Source organism: Branchiostoma lanceolatum, chromosome 19 (assembly GCF_035083965.1).
Source record: "Branchiostoma lanceolatum isolate klBraLanc5 chromosome 19, klBraLanc5.hap2, whole genome shotgun sequence".
In the NCBI taxonomy this organism is placed as follows: Eukaryota; Metazoa; Chordata; class Leptocardii; order Amphioxiformes; family Branchiostomatidae; genus Branchiostoma; species Branchiostoma lanceolatum.
The window spans coordinates 10,596,726-10,614,353 of record NC_089740.1 but is presented as its reverse complement, the minus strand read 5'-3'; the positions used below and the strand labels follow the sequence as shown (position 1 = coordinate 10,614,353).

The 17,628-nt window shown below is 38.6% G+C and overlaps 2 protein-coding genes and 1 long non-coding RNA gene across 4 annotated transcripts; 2 read left to right on the top strand and 1 right to left on the bottom strand.

Annotated features, from left to right (window-relative positions):
• Positions 1-513: 513 nt before the first annotated feature.
• Positions 514-2,630, top strand: LOC136424989 (uncharacterized). The gene is made up of 5 exons (XR_010753957.1): positions 514-613; positions 1,319-1,407; positions 1,626-1,765; positions 1,942-2,094; positions 2,501-2,630. It is a non-coding gene; the product is annotated as an uncharacterized lncRNA (long non-coding RNA).
• Positions 2,631-7,118: 4,488 nt separating this feature from the next.
• On the top strand, positions 7,119-11,502 carry LOC136425301 (signal peptidase complex catalytic subunit SEC11A-like). Of its 2 annotated transcripts, none has more exons than XM_066414145.1 (7): positions 7,119-7,288; positions 8,366-8,460; positions 8,688-8,857; positions 9,018-9,170; positions 9,543-9,683; positions 9,875-9,932; positions 10,456-11,502. In XM_066414145.1, the coding sequence occupies exons 2-7, from the start codon at positions 8,401-8,403 to the stop codon at positions 10,534-10,536; spliced, it is 663 nt and encodes a 220-aa protein (XP_066270242.1). In that variant the 5' UTR covers positions 7,119-7,288; positions 8,366-8,400; the 3' UTR covers positions 10,537-11,502. The 2 variants fall into 2 exon arrangements, with proteins under 2 accessions (XP_066270242.1, XP_066270243.1); XM_066414146.1 differs by having other exon boundaries at positions 7,128-7,195.
• Positions 10,696-16,988, bottom strand: LOC136425302 (signal peptidase complex catalytic subunit SEC11A). Its single transcript, XM_066414147.1, has 6 exons — positions 16,848-16,988; positions 15,854-15,963; positions 15,336-15,485; positions 14,473-14,592; positions 13,416-13,473; positions 10,696-12,885 (listed from the first exon to the last, which is right to left on the bottom strand). The coding sequence occupies exons 1-6, from the start codon at positions 16,896-16,898 to the stop codon at positions 12,835-12,837; spliced, it is 540 nt and encodes a 179-aa protein (XP_066270244.1). The 5' UTR covers positions 16,899-16,988; the 3' UTR covers positions 10,696-12,834.
• Positions 16,989-17,628: the final 640 nt, after the last annotated feature.

Genomic DNA, 17,628 nt, shown 5'->3' with positions numbered 1-17,628 from the left:
TTGTATGGATAGTGAGCGAGGTCACACACACACATACAATGACTAAAACATTCCTGCATAATTTTGTGTAGCCTTCGGGTATCTAAATAAGCCCGTATTATAGACGGGTCATTTATTCTGTGGCCTGTGTCCTTAACCTGTCTAACCGGTCCGAGATGCTACAAAACAGTTTAGGATGACTGAAAAGACCCTAGAATACCGCTAGATGGCGCGTACGACCATCGTTGTCAGTATGGCAGTGCAAAGTTCGAACAGAAGGGGGCGTAACAACTTTTCAAGCTATGCTGACACTGACAGTATGATCATAAAATATAGTCTCAAAGTGTACCACGACATCTTATAGCTTAACATACAACCTTAGTCTTTTTCTTTCATTCTCTGTTTTATATGCAACTGAAACAAGATCGAGTGAAGAAAACTGTCAATTGGCTTTCCCCTTTTTAACTAGTGGAAGGGTCAGTAGATACAAAAGAGTTTCGATGACGTAATAAAAATCCCAGTCGCCCCAAACGACTGCGTATATGCCTTAGCTCTTTGCTAGGACAGTCCGGTCGACCAAGAGTTTCTGCACAGCAAGCAATTGCAAACACCCGTTACTCAGTGAACCTTTACGGTAAGATATTTTGCACATTCAATGGATATGGAGTTCGACCTATTGCACGCCCCTTTTAATTTTATAGACTGATAACATTGACTACACAGTTGAGTTGCAACCAACCATGACGTCACGTCCACACTTGGAGTGGTAGAGCAGGGAGAACTGAGATACTCGACATTTAATGGGTAAAAATGGGCTATGAGTGAGATGCATGGCTTCGACTTCTTTCTATGCCTTTTTTACAGTTATCTATTACGTATTTCAAGTCGTAAAGTTTTCCACTAGATACCTTGCCTTTGCTGAGTGCTTCAGCCCTCTTTGTTGACTTTGTATGTTGTGTTGGTCAACTCACTTTGTCATTCATGTCGCCTTATACAATAGAGGCCACTAGTCGATAGAATAGTTCCTCTTTTTTCAAAAGACACATTGTGCAGCTACTGACGAAAACAAACAGTCAAAGTATATAGTCAAATCATCTACATAAAAAGTTGTACATGCCATAGTGGCTAAGGTTTTTAACACATCATTACTATAGACATATGCCCCTTTTTTAGGTGGCTGTTTGTTTCGTCTTTGATATTCCTAGTTTTATCGATTATGATAACCATTTTTAAGCCCCCGGGCCTCATGTCACTGGAACAAGTGAGTTAGTATCGCTTTGTTATTTAGGAAAATAAAGTCGACTGTTTTGTCTTACATTCTTTGATGGGCATCAAAAAGAAAGGTCCTGCTATCGAGTGACAACGGGGAAAATGGCTATTCCTGTCGACGGAGCTGTTGCTGTTCGCCCAGTCCCAAACCCGCGACAGGTATTGCCCTCGACTGCCTTGTTTCCTACACCGTGATATCTTAGATCATTTCAGACCTGTCCCCGGAAGGTTTTGAATGTATTCAGGCAAAGTACGAACATGTGCGTCCATACAAGTGGTTTACATACTCGTTAAAATACGAATTAAATCATTTGCTGGATGTTCTTTGAAATCAACAAATAAATCACCAGTTCTCATATCATTTCTTTATGGCACAGGAACGGCGAAGGCCCCTGACCAGTGATCACATGTGGATGTGTCTTAAGGAAATACACTTCTACTTGTTCCTTTGGCAAATGTGGACTCTGCTGCGACTGATGACAAATTGTGAACATCCCTTCATGATATTGCACAGCAGGTATACATATCCCTCTGATCTTAAATGATGTGCATGCTTATGTTCATTGATGTATTGAGCTCATGTGTTAACAGTATTTCCTGAAATTACAATTTTGCATTGGGAACCGGTGTACATCCATCTGCAATATAATCATCAAATATTTTTAGTGCATTCATTGGATTTGCTACTGTCAGGTACGGATCCATGGCTCCAACTATCAACAGCGGCGATGTGCTGCTTATGACCAACTACCCGACCGACCCTATCGGTGTGGGTGACATCGTCTCGGTCAAGGTTCCAGGGAAAGAAGAGACATGGATACGCAGGGTCGTTGAAGTGAAGAAAAAGTACATACAACTTTTCAGAATTTCTTGGTGTTGTGAAGATTAATGAATGCGGAAATGCATTCCAAAAAATTCAAATTGAATATTTTTCATAATCATAAAGCATCATAAGTAAAATGATGATTATGTTATAAAAGCACAGTATTTTCATATTCAGTGATGATGTGTTCTGGTCCGTATGACAAAAATGTCCGACTCGTGTTGATTATGTAAATTGTGTATTGATGGAAGCAATGTCGATACATATGATACACACTACACCTATATTCCAAACTTGGGAAGGCATGTGGTCCGGTCATAATTTACAATTCATGTTATACCATAAAATAATCAGACTTACCATTACTTTCATTACCAACCTGGAGGCTTGCAAAATAATCCTTCTAACATAAGAAATATAACTTATTAGGAATGGAAGCAACCCGATGTACCTGACAAGAGGGGACAACCTTGACAACACGTTTGCAATGGATGATGCAACCGACCCTGTTCCAGTGTCCTCCCTTTGGGTTTCCAGAAACAACATTGTCGGCAAGATGACCTTGTAAATGTTTATTTCCTTCTTCATTTGAAATCAAATATACATTCTTTATTGAGATAGGAATATTTTCATTTTGATAGCCCGATTTTAACGAGTGGTATTTATATATGTGTGTTGCATTTTTATGTGATATCTGTTTATTGTAACAGGCATATCCCATACCTTGGGATCATCAGTCTACTGCTATTCTCGGACACTCCACATATGGTGAGTAAACAATTTTTTTCTCAAAAAACTCTAGAAAAGCACTCCATGTTTTTTGCACATGACCTTTTGTTGCAAGTACATCTGCAAGGCTTATACATCTACTGGACACATTGGTAGTTCTTGGGAAAATGACAGCGGAGACTGGTATTCGACCGGTTTCGACTTTATTGTCTTTTTCAAGAATCAACTGGACACACTTTGCTGTGCTTTAGTAAAAACAGCAATTTCATATTATCCACGACGGCGATTGTAAACTTGGTTTCCCGTGTCCTTTGGCTTCAATCAAGGAATAGTAAACCCGAAGGAGGAATGGAAAGCCAATTAAAACATTACTCTGGAATCGCACACATTTTGAGAGCTTTTGGTCTATTTTTCTTTATTACAGGCTCTTATCCAGTACTCAGCCCTAGCATTTGTCTACTTCTACTTTGGCTATCTGGTGGTGGTGGGGATCATGGCTGTCTATATGATACTGCGGGCAGACTGAGAGGGTGTTCATGTCAAATCTGCTGTCGTTTGTTTGATGTTTGTTTAACGTTAACGACAGCAGATTCTTGTTAGTCATGGAAAAATTTATTTCCCTTTTTTTACTTCTCTTACAAATGACCCCTTTGTTATTTAATCAACATCAGAATTATTATGATAGACAAAGATTTTTTCTTTATCATTGGCACATTGTAGACAAGTTTCAAACATACGCAGATACAAGTTAATAGTACATGTAGATTGAGTTCTTTCAGTGGATAACACCTACAAATGCTTGTATATTTATGGCTGTCACTCACTCACTCTCTCCCATAGCTGGCTTACTCAGCCGTAGGGGCAGCGATATCTATTAAACATAGCTACCAAAGTCAAAAGTCTTTCAAATGCTTTAAAGTCTTGTAATTGCTGGCATTGTTGCAGTGAGGAAGGGATATAAGTAGACACCATCCATATAATAGGCTTAAAATGTTTACTACCAAACAGCATGCTTCTACTATATATTTGTAGTTTTGTACATATCTACAAAGTTTTATTTACATCTGTTACAAAGAGCTTTACAAATTTTCATAATTCTTCTTACTTAAGTACATATGGGTAGACTATATCATAACATAACAATTGAGTTGTGATGTATGTAGATATGTTTTTGTTTACTTCTATGTCTGCCTATTAGTTTGTAAAAGTGAATTTGTTGAGTTGTATATCATATATGCGTAATGTACAGAAATGACACCAAACTTCTAATCAGTCACCAAACTTTTACAACAGAATAAATTTAAAAAGGAAAAGTACACTTGTGATTTTTATTCAGAAATTGTGTTTATAAACGTTTTCATAATTCAATAGGCTCCTATGCCTCTTACGTCCAGGAAAATCGAACTGCAGTAAGATATTTCATTATGCTCATTATAGAATGGACACATTGCATGCAAAACAATAGGTTGTTTCATACTATTGTTTCACTACTTCAGGTAATGCTGGAGCTAACATTTGATAGAAATATGATGAAGTACAAGGTCCAACTTGGCTTCAAATTTTCCCCAGGAACGGTCCGCTTTAACATGGAGTTTCCTAGGTACAGCAACAAGATAAACTGCAAGAGGAAATAGAAAAAGAGGAAATAGAAACAAATATAAATGTCTGTTTTGCACGTATTTTCCAATAACAACATTAATAGCAGACTTTATCTTGTCAAATGAAAAAGGTGGGATAATAAGGTCAAATATTAAGAAACAATTAAGTATGAGAGTGTTTTTAGCAACTTACATGAAAACTAGGACTTACTATGAAGGTAGGGAAATCATTCAGCAAAATACAGCATATCCCCACGTACGGAATATACCTATAGAAAGCTATAGTCAGTCACTGACGAAAGATATCCGATGAAACTGCGCATGTTACTGTAGGATATCAAAGTTAAGGCCCCTGAGACTTAAACAAAACACAAGTTGATGTGGCATTAAGCATAGTCTAAACAAGAAATGTTTGCAAGTCCTTCACCTTTGACCTGGTGCATGCGCAATTCAAACCGTGAACCGGCTAAGTTTTCTCACCCTTGTAATTTTCCTAATACATCTTCCCGTCGTAGCCACTCCTGTCCAGGCGGGTACAGGCCACGGTCGTCTACAAGATTCTCGTCCCCTTTCGTCAACAACTTCAGCTCACCGTTTACTCTATAAGAATGTGATATACCTCTCACAATCATTCTTATGCATAGTGAATACCAGTAAATACAATATCATGCACCTCTCAAAGATCTGACAAAGCACTACATCACTGAGTCCGAGTGCGGATTACGGTGAATGTTTTGTTCTCGGTGTGTCAGTTTGTTTGCTTGTGTCCTTGGATATATTTGAATTCAGAAGAATGACAGGAAAATTGTGTCACCGGAGACTGACAGGAAGTGGCCATGGAGGTCGAGTCGAAGGTCAAAATTGCCCCCCCCTAGCTTACGTAATAAGCTGCATTCCACATGCTAGCTATGTTGATGAATCGAGGACATTGACAGGAAGTTAGGTCAAAGGTCCCAGAAAAGGTTACTAGTATCTCATTTCCTATCTTCATTTGCATATATGTTGCCTTATGGGAGTCAGTAGGAGAAAAGCATTAGACAGAATCAGCTAGAAATTCACAAACACTGAAATTATTTCACGGCGGTATGAGGTCTTTGCTTTCTAATATTAATTAGTATGATTGATTTCAAATATCGTAAATATGCATTTTGCAGGTGAACTATGTGTTCTACATTTTCATTAAACGTTCCCATCAACGGTACAGGTTGCTCACTTTTTATGTAGTTTGATGACCCTGTGAATGATTGGAATGCTCCGTCCCTCCACTTCGAAGACCACGGTCTCCCCCACATGAATGGGATCGTCCGGGTAGTTGGAAGTGAAGAACAAGTCCCCTCTGTTTAAATCAGTCATTCCTCCACTGCAAAGGAGACATCGATATAATTGAATACTAGAATATAGAAGTACGTCATGATCATGACAGAAAATTATATGAAACTGAGAGAAGGAGGAAGGGTGAAAGGGAGGGAGGGTCGGAGAAAAGGAATTCGAAGGAGGGAGGGAGAAAGGCAGAGAGAAAGAGGAGGAGCGAAAGAAGGAGAGGAGGGAAGGAGGGGATGGAGAGAAGGAGGGAGGGAGAGAAAGCGGGAGGGAGAGGAGAGAGGGAGAGAAAGAGGGAGGGGAGAGAGAAGAAGGAGGGATAGAGAGGAGGACAGGAAGAAAGCCTGACGAACCTGACGAGCAGGATGATAGGAAATTTGCAGTTGGTCATCAACATCAGCCCCTTCCACGTCATAACTGCTGACGTCATGGGTTGTAACAGGTTCAGTAACCGACTGTACAACTTCGAAACAAAAAGAGCAGGATAAGAAGTGGAAGCATGTTATTCTAGACTTTGACGTAATTGACATACAGCCTTACAATTTTGATTATTAGAACTATGGGTTCAGCAAAAATTTATCAGCCTTGGTAGAGGGGAGTCTAAAAGTATGTAGATAGTCGACGGAATGCTGTTGAACCCGGTGCATATACGTCATATGTAGAGCATAAGTTAAAGCCTCAAGCACACCATACGGGTCGTTGACAGCTGTTTTACAACGACTGCCTTCAAGTAGGGGGACACGAACTACATTTGCGGAACAATATCAATTTTCACCATTCAACTTTACCTACCTTTCTGAGTTGTATCTTATCGTTGCTTTGCTTCATTGCCTCTGTGTTGACCCGTGCACATTAATCGGAATTAAACACAGTGTCACGTAAGCAACATCACATCACGTTAAATTTGACATATACATGTAATTCCCTTGCCTTTTGGTTAGCAGGTGTTCATTTTCGTCAAGCACTTCAGAAGAGTTTTACTTCCGGGTACTTGACCTTTGAACCACAGTGTTGATGTGAGAGGTTAGCGCCTAATAGACGGTAAGTTGCACTCAAGGAAGGTAAGAAGCAGAAAAAGTGTCTTGGAAATTTGACTTTCGCGCCATGTCACCCATGCAATACTAGTACTTTCTTTACATCACGTAGTGCTTTGCCGTTGGCTGGTAAGATCGTATGGAGTATGCCATGCAAGGGTGGATAGGGAAAACGTTGCAATATTAAAGATTTACGACGAAACACAGAAATTAAAAGAAAAGTTTTGAAAACTGATCTTCAGCGACGTGAGCTGGTAAAAAAAGGAGTGCTTGGTGAACTTTGCTGAAAAAATATGCGGTGCGGGGGATGGAAAACGTGTGGCTGCCCTCTTCTATGATGACATGGAATATCCCGGACACCTGCGAGGTTTCGGGAACTACCAAAGTTTCGGTGACGCAGTAGAAAAGGCTCGGTGCCCTACTTCTTTTACAATACATCAGAGGTAAAATGAAGACAGTAGCTTCTTCCAGACATAATACTTCTGCATCATAAGCGAGAACATTTTTTGTTATCGTTTGGACTTTCAACTGCTGAGGTAAGCTCTTTTACGTATCCAGACATATCACCGCCAAGACGTTTCGCAACACACGATTCACCGTTACCTGTACAAGTGGTCCTTCAATCTAAGTTTTTACAAATCACTGTTTGTAGCTAGATCTCTAATCTAAGGTTATCCTTAGGGTTAACGTTAAGGTTAGGGTTAAAATTATGTTTATGGTTGTGTTTGGGTTAGGTGCTGTCTTGACGGTGAAACGTCGACGTCCTGAAGGTGAAACGTTTTGGACCTCAATGACTATGGACTTTTTTGTCTTTTGTCTTTGTGGTTTCAAACGTCAATTTGTAGCATAGTTCTGATCAGCCACAACATTCGGTGGTTTGAATTGTGTGACTGTAGGTTTGCTCTACATTTTCTGTGAGCGATCTCAGCGATAATGACTTGAAGGTTTCTTTACTAGACGTCGACGCTCCAGTGTTTTGTTGACTTAAGTGTGTCCCGTGTTGTTGTTGCCCGTCGTCCGGTGTCACGGCAAATAATTGCCGCCTGCCAAATCATTGCCTGAACACTGCTTGGGGCGTTCCGTTATACCTGGGAGAGGTGGCGTCGCGCTCGTGGGCGTGATGATTTTCAAGCCTGAGTGGATTTTGGAGGGAGGTGTTACACTGTTGAGACTAGCCCTGACCCTAACCTCAACTAATCGTAACTCTAACACTAACTCTAACCTAACCATAACCCTATCCTTAGCCCTAAAGCTACCTCCACGCAGGCGCAGTACCTCACCTGGCAATCATATTGCAAGGCAATTATTTGGCGCGACACCGGAACAGTCGATTTCTGTAATCTAAACCGGAGTTCCTGTTTTTTAAAGGTCACCGTTGTGCAGCACCCTGTGCAAAAGACAATATAGCTAACCCCGGTTGAGAGTGTTTTTGTTGACGCCTATAGCTATCTGCTGGAACAAAGTCTTATTATCATTCTATCACTGCTTGGTTCCACACTTTGAAAAGGCTATACATGTATGCTACGGTATGTTTGGGCTTGACGCAAATCGTCATTGTAAACCTGTAACGCAAATAAAGGCATGTTCGACTGTTCTGTTCTACAAACATCCAGATTTAAGACTGCTGATTTGAAGTGACTACGGATCAATGGCTATCCCCGACAGACCGATAGTTCAACGGGGTCGACCTGCTCCCAACGTGCAACAGGTTTTGCTACTTCTTGTTTTATTAACTTTTTAAGATATAGAGATGTGTCTTTTTATAATCATCATCAAAGTATCCCATTTTTCCATTGACCAGACGGACATGTAATGCTGCAACTACGAGAAATGTCGCTCTATGGCAATACAATTTTACGGTAATATCTTTTAGCCAATTTTTCTAAGTCAACAAGAGGATTAACTTGTCCCATCTTTAATTTTGTACCGGACCAGGCACAGGACCAGGATCAGGACCAGGCCCATGATCAGGTCCAGGAACAAGACCAGGATCAGGAAGAATCAGTCATGTCCAGACTGTTGGTCGTGATACTAGTTCTGGTGCTGAGGGTTGTGTTGCAAGAGGTGACATCGTGTGAAGCCCCAATCGTAGTATTACACAACAGGTAGTCGCTTATCTGCTCTTTGTCTTTTACTTCACGTAGTCTATATAAAAAGCTTTTACAACCTCATAGCTTGTATAATTGTATTTCTGAAATTGTGCTGTCGTAAGATTGTAGAACAACCTACATGTATGTTTAAGGTATGATTTGTTTGTTTTATAAGGTATGGAACCATGTCTCCAACTCTCAGCAGTGGTGACATGCTGTTTCTCACCAACTACCCGGACGACCCTATCACTGTTGGTGATATCGTCTCGGTCAAGTTCCCTGGAGAAGACACACCATGGGTACGCAGGGTCGTTGATGTGGCGCCAACGTAGGTATTGCTCAAATTTGTCATGATTTGTATAGCGGCTGATCTATGGATACTTCCCCTTCCATTATACATTTGCTAGGCTCCTTATGAAGAATTAAAAAAAAAAGATCATCTGTGTTTTCTGTCAATGATTAGATTTGTCATGCATGCACGGCAGTACAACGGTTTACTACAAACTGTGACAACGGCGATGACAAAGCAGACGGCCATTTTCGCATCGCGTCTGGAAAAAAAAGACATAGTTGTGATATCATTGTTGCATATTGTACTACAAGATAACACTATATATTACCAGGTGTATGTTGTGCTATAATTTTCTGCTTTCATTACTGCACTATATATCATTTAATATTCATTCCAACTTAATACCAGCAATGCAGGCGATCTGATATACCTGACAAAAGGAGACAACATTCAAAATGACAACACCGTCGTGACTGGTGGTCCTGCCGTCCCCCTAGCACTGTCTATGGCATGGGTTACGAAGGAACTCATCGTCGGCAAGATGAGCATGTAAAAATATATCTTCTCCCTTCTCTGACATACGATATCTATCATAGTTACTTGTGATCATTTGACATACAATTAGATAGTGATTTATCACATAACAACAGCAATGACACCATTAGCTTATCTGCATGTTGCTTATAGAAATCCCCAATCGCACATTAACCTAATTATTATGTTTTTGTTGATTACGACAGGAATGTACCACTTGTTGGTATCCCCGGCCTCATTCTGAACTCGGACACACCGCACTCGGTGAGAGAACATTCTTATTAAATAGAACATTCAAAACAAATTAAATTACTTCATTCTCAAATAAGGTCATGTTGATTTGATTATATGGATGACATCCGCACGCGCATTAATTTCGGCCTTTTCCAAAAAAGAAGTTTTTGGCCATACTGTAAATCGTACAAAGCAGCTGCAAAATAAGAAACCATATTCTGTCAATTACAAATAAAAGATACATGTATTTCGAAAAACTTATACAAATGTCGTAGAATGCCGAAGTCAATTCAAAAGTCAATTGAAAGAAGATGTGAAAGAACAGAAATGAATACTCTATTATTTGGTCTACCACACTCTGTGTGTTTAGTTTTGTTCATCTTTCCTGTCCACGTAGATTTCATAAGCTTTTGTTTTTGAAAAACTCACATCAGTTTTGGGGCTCCCAGAGGATGTCATCCACACAATAAAATCACTGCCTATCAAAGTTGCAATTATACATGAACAGCGACGTGAAACCATCTAGTAGCTAATTCAAACACCTCATTTCCAGACATTTCTTTGGTTTATCCTGCTTGGCTATCCCATGGTGGAAGGACTCTACAAGAAAATCAAGCACCGGCTTGCAGGGTAATTGTAAGAAGTAAACATCTGTTATACATAAACTGCTAATGTATTCAAAATCAAAGTTCACTGGGCCTGCTCTCCATTCACGCTTAATTCTACCGCCAAAAGTGGTTGGCATATTGAGCTCGCAGTAAACTACTCCTGTAGCAATGACATTGGATTCTAATTTGCCATTGAAACATTTATTTACTCTTTGCTTCTACTACAAATAACCACTTTAATATGTACTCAGTATTTGAATTATCACAATTGTCAAAGATGTCCCCTCTATCATTGGCACATTGTAGACAAGTTTGAAACAGACATAGATACAACTTAATAATGGATTGAGATATTTCTGTGGATAATAGCCATGAATGCATTAATGCCAGTGGGAAAACACTCTTTCCCATAGTTGCCATAATGAAGTCTATTTTCCAAATGCTCAGTCTGGTAATTGTTGGCATTTTTTCAATGAGAAAGGGATATGACATCATCCATTCCATAAAATAAACTTACAATGACCTTACAACAAAACTTCACTTCTACATTTGTATGTTTCTGCACAATGTTGACATGTCTCTCCTTTTTTCAAAGTATAGGTATATTTGAAAATAGCTCTACAGTTTTTCGTAATTCTTCATACTTTCCAAGTACATGTAGATGGACAATCCTATAACGAAAAATATATGCTTTTCTGAGTATTATGTGACTTTTGTAAACTGACAGTTGTGCGGTGTATAACGTTATCACATCATGAACTGCACAGAAATTATACAAAACTTTTAGTCAATCACCAAACCATACTTCAACATATTTTATGAAGAACAATAGGTTGTTTCATACATGTATAAAGCTATAGGTGGGAGCTTTAAAAATACATGTATATTACTGTAGCTTTTGAGTATATACTGATACTCAAGCAAGACTTTTCAATAACTGTTGTCACGACATTTAATGCTTAGTAATGATATTACAATTTGTCCACTGGAGACATTTTGGTTGAATTGGTTCATAGTTAAGGTACCCCAAGTTGACTGCTTTTGTGATAGTCTAGGATGGACCTTAAAAGTTTCAGACATAACAAAGTTTTTGGTGTTCCCATTCTTGGAAAACTGGGGGGAAACAGTGTCTTCAATACAGCATACTACATGTATCTCAAAGCCTGTATTTTCCTAATAGATTAGCACTAATGACTGAGTACTCACATGAAGCCAAGTCTCCATGCATTTTCAGTATTGATACAAAACACGGGAACAAAACAATACAAACACCCACGAGATTTCCTTGATGCTCATTCAAGTTGAGACAACAAAAGTACTTGTGATGAAAAGTTTCTTAAACTGTTTTGTACTTTCTTTGTGCATTTTCTCTTTAACACCGAGAGCAACACAGTGACTGTACTTGCCAAGAGCATATCAACACTTCAAATGTACCAATATTTTCCTATTACTAACTTGAGATAAACAACCAATCATGTTGTAATATTGCCTGTGATTGGTTGTGGCAGTCAATACAGGAGGGCTGTGATTGGTCAATACAAGAAGGTTCTGATTTGTCAATACAGAAAGGATTCTGATTGGTCATTTTTAGCTACTGTATCAATAGTCAGTACTGTATTCTCTATAACATTGAGTATAGCAACTTTAAGCGAGGTTTTACCAAACAATCATTATTTCATGGATACAAAGTACTGCAAAAAAAACACCAAGCAATTGTCATTTCCATTATTGTGAAAATTTACTCAAATGTCATTACCTTCAACTGATGTTCCTTAGTCTAATTCTTCTTACACCTTCTTCACTTTCAGAACATATTGCTAGTACACCACATATGAGGCCTAATCAAATCATTTACTGTACAAGTACATTGTGGACAGCGAGAAACGTTTTAAACTGGAACCTATGTCTTTTTACTTTTAGTGACTTTCAAGAACATTACCATGAAATTACAATTTTCATGACCACTACAAATGTAAGCATGAGATTACAATTTTCATCACTTTCAATGTCAATGCTTTACAGACCTATAACATCTTGGTCTGCTGTTAAAGCTTCAATTTCAAATCTCTTTTGGTCTAAACAGAAATATGAGATCTTGAATTTGTTTACAAATACAACTAGGCTATGGACGACATTCGCAATGGAAGTTAACTTTCCATGCCATTTATGAAAATAATGACCACTTTTCACGACAGTTCATGTCAGAACCATGCCATATTCATGACGTCTAATGAATGGCTGTACAAAGTTTGGAGTCTTCTACTGCACTTGTTAACACTTGTTGTTTAAGGAATGCTTTAATACAGCCAGCTATTCTCCTTGTGTTATTCTCGATGTATGAGCACGAACGCGCCTAAACAGGCTAAGATGGCATACTGGAAAACAGAGGAAAAATCAAGTTAATGAAAATTCATAAAATAAACATAACAATTGAGACTTAAATATTTGGTAAAAATACAATGTATGGACAACACACTGTATCTAAAAGTCACAAGAAGGATAATTCTTTAAAAATAGCTGGTACAAAAAAGACAGACTGTACTTGCATGCAAACCATTTTGTTTCTTTATAATATAAAGAAACAAAATGGTTTTAACTTCATATCATTCACTGTCTCACTTATTATCACATTGAGAGGGGAAAATTCCTTTGGTTTAACACTGTATCCAAAAAGCCCCAAGAAAAAGAATTGAAACACAAATAACAGGTACACATATGATACATTGATTTGACATAGCAGAATTTTCTAGTATAGATTAGTTTCTTTTTACCATACACTAAGTCTGGTTAACATCCCTGTCTGTTTGAAACCTCTGTTTCTTTACTCAATATCAACAGAACAAGTATGGAAGCTAGAGTAAACTGACCAAGACTACTTGTGACACAATTACAGATTTTTTCTCACCTTGAATTTTGGATAGTCGTTCATTAAGATGGTCACTATCCCAACATAAGGCACAAACCTAGAGAAGAGAACCAGATAAAATACACTCGATAAGTAAATACAGACATTTACATGTGTATCACACAAACCCTTCTACATGTATATCTTACTTCCTGCATTAAGCAAAGCATCAAAATAGTGTCTGTTCAAAGCTTAGCAAAAGCAACTTTGCAGAAATGCAAGATGAACAGGATAAAAATTTAGCGGTCCAATGAAAAAAAGGTACATATATCACATCCCATGGGTTGAAATCCACCACACATCTCTATCTTGTAGAACAAATTGCAATGGGAAAATCTACCATAAGCAGGGCTCCAGACTAACTTTTTGACCTAGGAGCACTGTGCTCCCAACCCAAAAAAATTGGGTGCACCAGCAAAAATTTAGGCGCACCAGTGTCACTAAAAAATTGGGGACACAAGCAAGTCTCTTGGACACACCAAGTAATACTCCTATGAATTAATGGTAACAAGCTGAAATAATGTATTTTGCTAGATAATTAAAGAAAAAGCACAATCCAGCTAAGTTAAAGATCTACGTTGATAGGTGAAAAATAAGACATTTAAGGCCATTCTTGGGGAAGTAGGACAAATCACACCATCTCTTATAGCCAACTGTTGTATTTAACAGAGTCTGACTTGAATCTTGTACCTGCAGCCATGGCCAGGCATGACTGTTGTCAACTGTTGAAAAATATGTTTTAAATGTTTAAAAAGTTAACTTAGCAGTCCATGATTTAGGCATATACATGTCATTTTTTATGGGAGCACTGTGCTCCTAAGAAAAAATTTCCAGGAGCACCAGCTAATTTTTTGGAGCATATGCTCCTAAAATGGGCTTTAATAGTCAGGAGGGCTGATAAGTGAAAAGTTCAGAATACTACATGTATCAACTTAACTACAAAAGTGGAAAAGGAAAAGTGAAATTATAGTTCATGCAATTTTTGGAGGATGGATTACTAGAATGGATGATCTATTAAGGATGGTAACAATTCCTTAGAATGTATGTAAGTCCTTACCCCCGAGCTCTACCCACTACATCTTTCCTGTGGAGCCAGAGCTGTCCTGGTGCGTACAGGCCTCGGTCGTCCACAGAGTTGTTATCTCCTTTTGTCAGGAACTTCACAGTGCCATCCTCCCTGGTTTTAGAACAACAGACAAGACTTCATGTACAATTCAAGAATGATACGCTCCGCTAAACTGTATAAAAAGTACTGGAAGACCTTTACCTCTACTTCACCGGAAGAAAAATGAATAATGATGAAAAATGTATAATTACATATCTTCTCTTATTCATGTATACTGTAATTCACGGTAGCAAAATTTCACGGTGTAAGAAAAATGGACATTTTCACTGAACTTTAACTTCACAGTGGTAGCAAGTGACTTGCAGAAAGGATGTGTGAAGGAATCATAAATAGGTTTTTCACTGTGATGATAAGTTCACGGTCCAGCTGTGACAGTGAAAACAGTGAACTTAAAGTTACAGTGAAAGAAACAAGAACTGCTACAGTATTTATATATCTTATTCATTCAACGATTGTGACAATTCATTCATTGTACCTTGCACATACATGTACCATGTGCATCAAGAAAAGGTAAACCAGTCATCCCCAACAAAGGTGAAGCATGATGCTTCAAGTAGTGAGTAGTACTGCAACTTGCATTGTTCGCATTTTTAGCCAAGCACACACTTTTTACTTTCTTTATCCCTACTCTTCTCTACGAGTGTGTTGCGTTCTTTACATAAGGTACCCTAAATGATTTGGTTTTACACAGAAAACTATGCCAGAATGAAACTAAAGGAACTGAAGATACATTAAACAAAACATGTATTTCTTGTACAATAATTTGTAAGTAAAATACCAGATGTCAGCCTCACTTTTCATGCAGCTTGATGACCCTGTGTACAATTGGAATGTCCCGTCCCTCCACTTTGAAGACTACGATCTCCCCCACACGAATGGGATCTTCCTGGTAGTTAGTGAGGAACAGCAGGTCTCCTCTGTGGAAGGCCGGTTCCATACTGCCACTGGAGGGGTGCAAGAAAAAAAAAAAACTTTTGTTAATATTAACTCACTGCAATTAAGAACACTCCGACACACTCACTGTCTGATTTATTATCTATTGCTACATTGTACGGTTAGACATACTTTCAGTTCACTTCAGATTTAAAAAAAAGAATTAATACATAAGAAACGTATACTAGTAAACTGTTTTAAAGAATCAGTAGATTTGCCCAAAACACTAATACACTGTGGTGTCCAATTTCTTAATTGTTTAACTGTAGGTCATCCAAAAATTTTCACTGGTTCCAATTCAACACACATGCTAGTGTACATATTAATCTATGATTATGAATCTGAATATACTCTAAATGGAGTTCCGAGAATTTCCAACCTGAGAACGACTACGATCGGACTCTCGCTTCCCGTCACCACCATCAGGCCTTTCCAGATCATGAGCGCAGACGACACGATCATGGCAAAGTTCAGCACCTGGTAGTACAGCTGCAGTAAAGCATGTCAACCACCAATAACATTCAGTGTCAGCTGTTAACAGAGTTTAATTCCTGAGAATTGATGCAGGTCAGGTTTTTCCGTCATCCAACAAAGCATTGAAAGCAATTAAGCTAATGATAGAGTAGAGTAGAGTTTACGGTCAGGGAGCATGTCCTACATACATCGATGTTCATTCAGTTTAGACCGCTCCTTATCTGTCTCTAATAATGATTATCATTATGAGATAAAAGGTATACCAAACATAACGTTCATATTAACAAATATCCAAAACGAAATTCATTATGGATAATTGCAAACGTTAATTTTACAATCGTTATGGAATCATAATGACCTTGTTGCCAACATGTAACTTAAGCTACCCTTTTTTCATTGAATATATAAAAATCTATTTTTCAAACAGTACTACATGTAGGAAGCCACATGTGACTGATGTGAGCCATCTGTGTTGAAAGCTGTCATTATGCTTTCTTCATAGAGACGTTAAGAGGATTTCGTTGAATGAATCAACAACACAGCCATATAATATTCAGACACGTGTACATTGGTGCTGTATATATACATAAACATGTGTTACACCTAAATGCGATTTTTCGTGCAGATCTCACAAAATAGTACTTAGTCTTACACTAAATACGTCATGCTCAAAGGCAGACCATAACTCTGTATCAAACACTGTTTCATACAAGTAAGCACTGACAAACTCGCAGAACAAGTTAGACGGTCTTATTATTTATGCGAAGAAAATTATTAGGGTGCAGTAGAAGGTGGGGTGGGGGGCAGGGTACCATATGGGAATCTTTCGCCGATCACTGCAAATGAAAAATTAGACCCTAGCATTCAGTCTGGAAAGGATCAGGGAGACTGTTTCTGACCTGCCGTTTGTTCATCCGGCGCACATCGTCCAAGAAGCCGAAATCCATCATCTTGGAGCAGTTTGAAGGAGCTAGCGGCCTGCAAGAATGGAAAATCACCTCCCAGGTGGAACCGGAAGTACACGACACGCTCCCTCGTCTCGTTTCCTGAACCAACTCTCGCGTGATACTGCGATTTCCGGTTATTGGCGACTGGTCTATTTCACTTTTAAGGAGGGGTGTTGTTAAATGCAAAATATTTTCTTGATTCTACCAATTAAACTTTTCATTGTCCACCAATTACATATTATGAATGATAGAACAGTCTGTTGATAGCAGTGCAAATCTACTAATCTCCAATATATATATTTTTCCAACCAACAGCAAACCAACCAAACTCAAACAGGTGTTTTGTGAAATTGCAATCTAAAGGCACACTATGAAAGATTTTGGCGCAAAAATTTTCTTTTGCACAAATCCTAATACAAATGACATGGACAACCACTTTTCAGCATATTTCCATCATTAATTCGTCTATTTCTGGCATGTATGATGTTTTTTAACTGTACAAAAACAAGCTGCAAAAGTTTGTGACACCACCCCAAACCCAGGTCTACTGTTTGTAAACAAACACTTCCTGTACACTGGCAGGACCCCTGGATAGGCCAATTACTTTAATAGCGACACTTCAGTGGATCTAGATAACAGCTGATGTTATGAAGATCATCCTCTTCAAAAACACTCATATCTTTTTGAATGAGGATGAGATATATTAGCCAAGTTTGTAGGGAACTGATAAAGC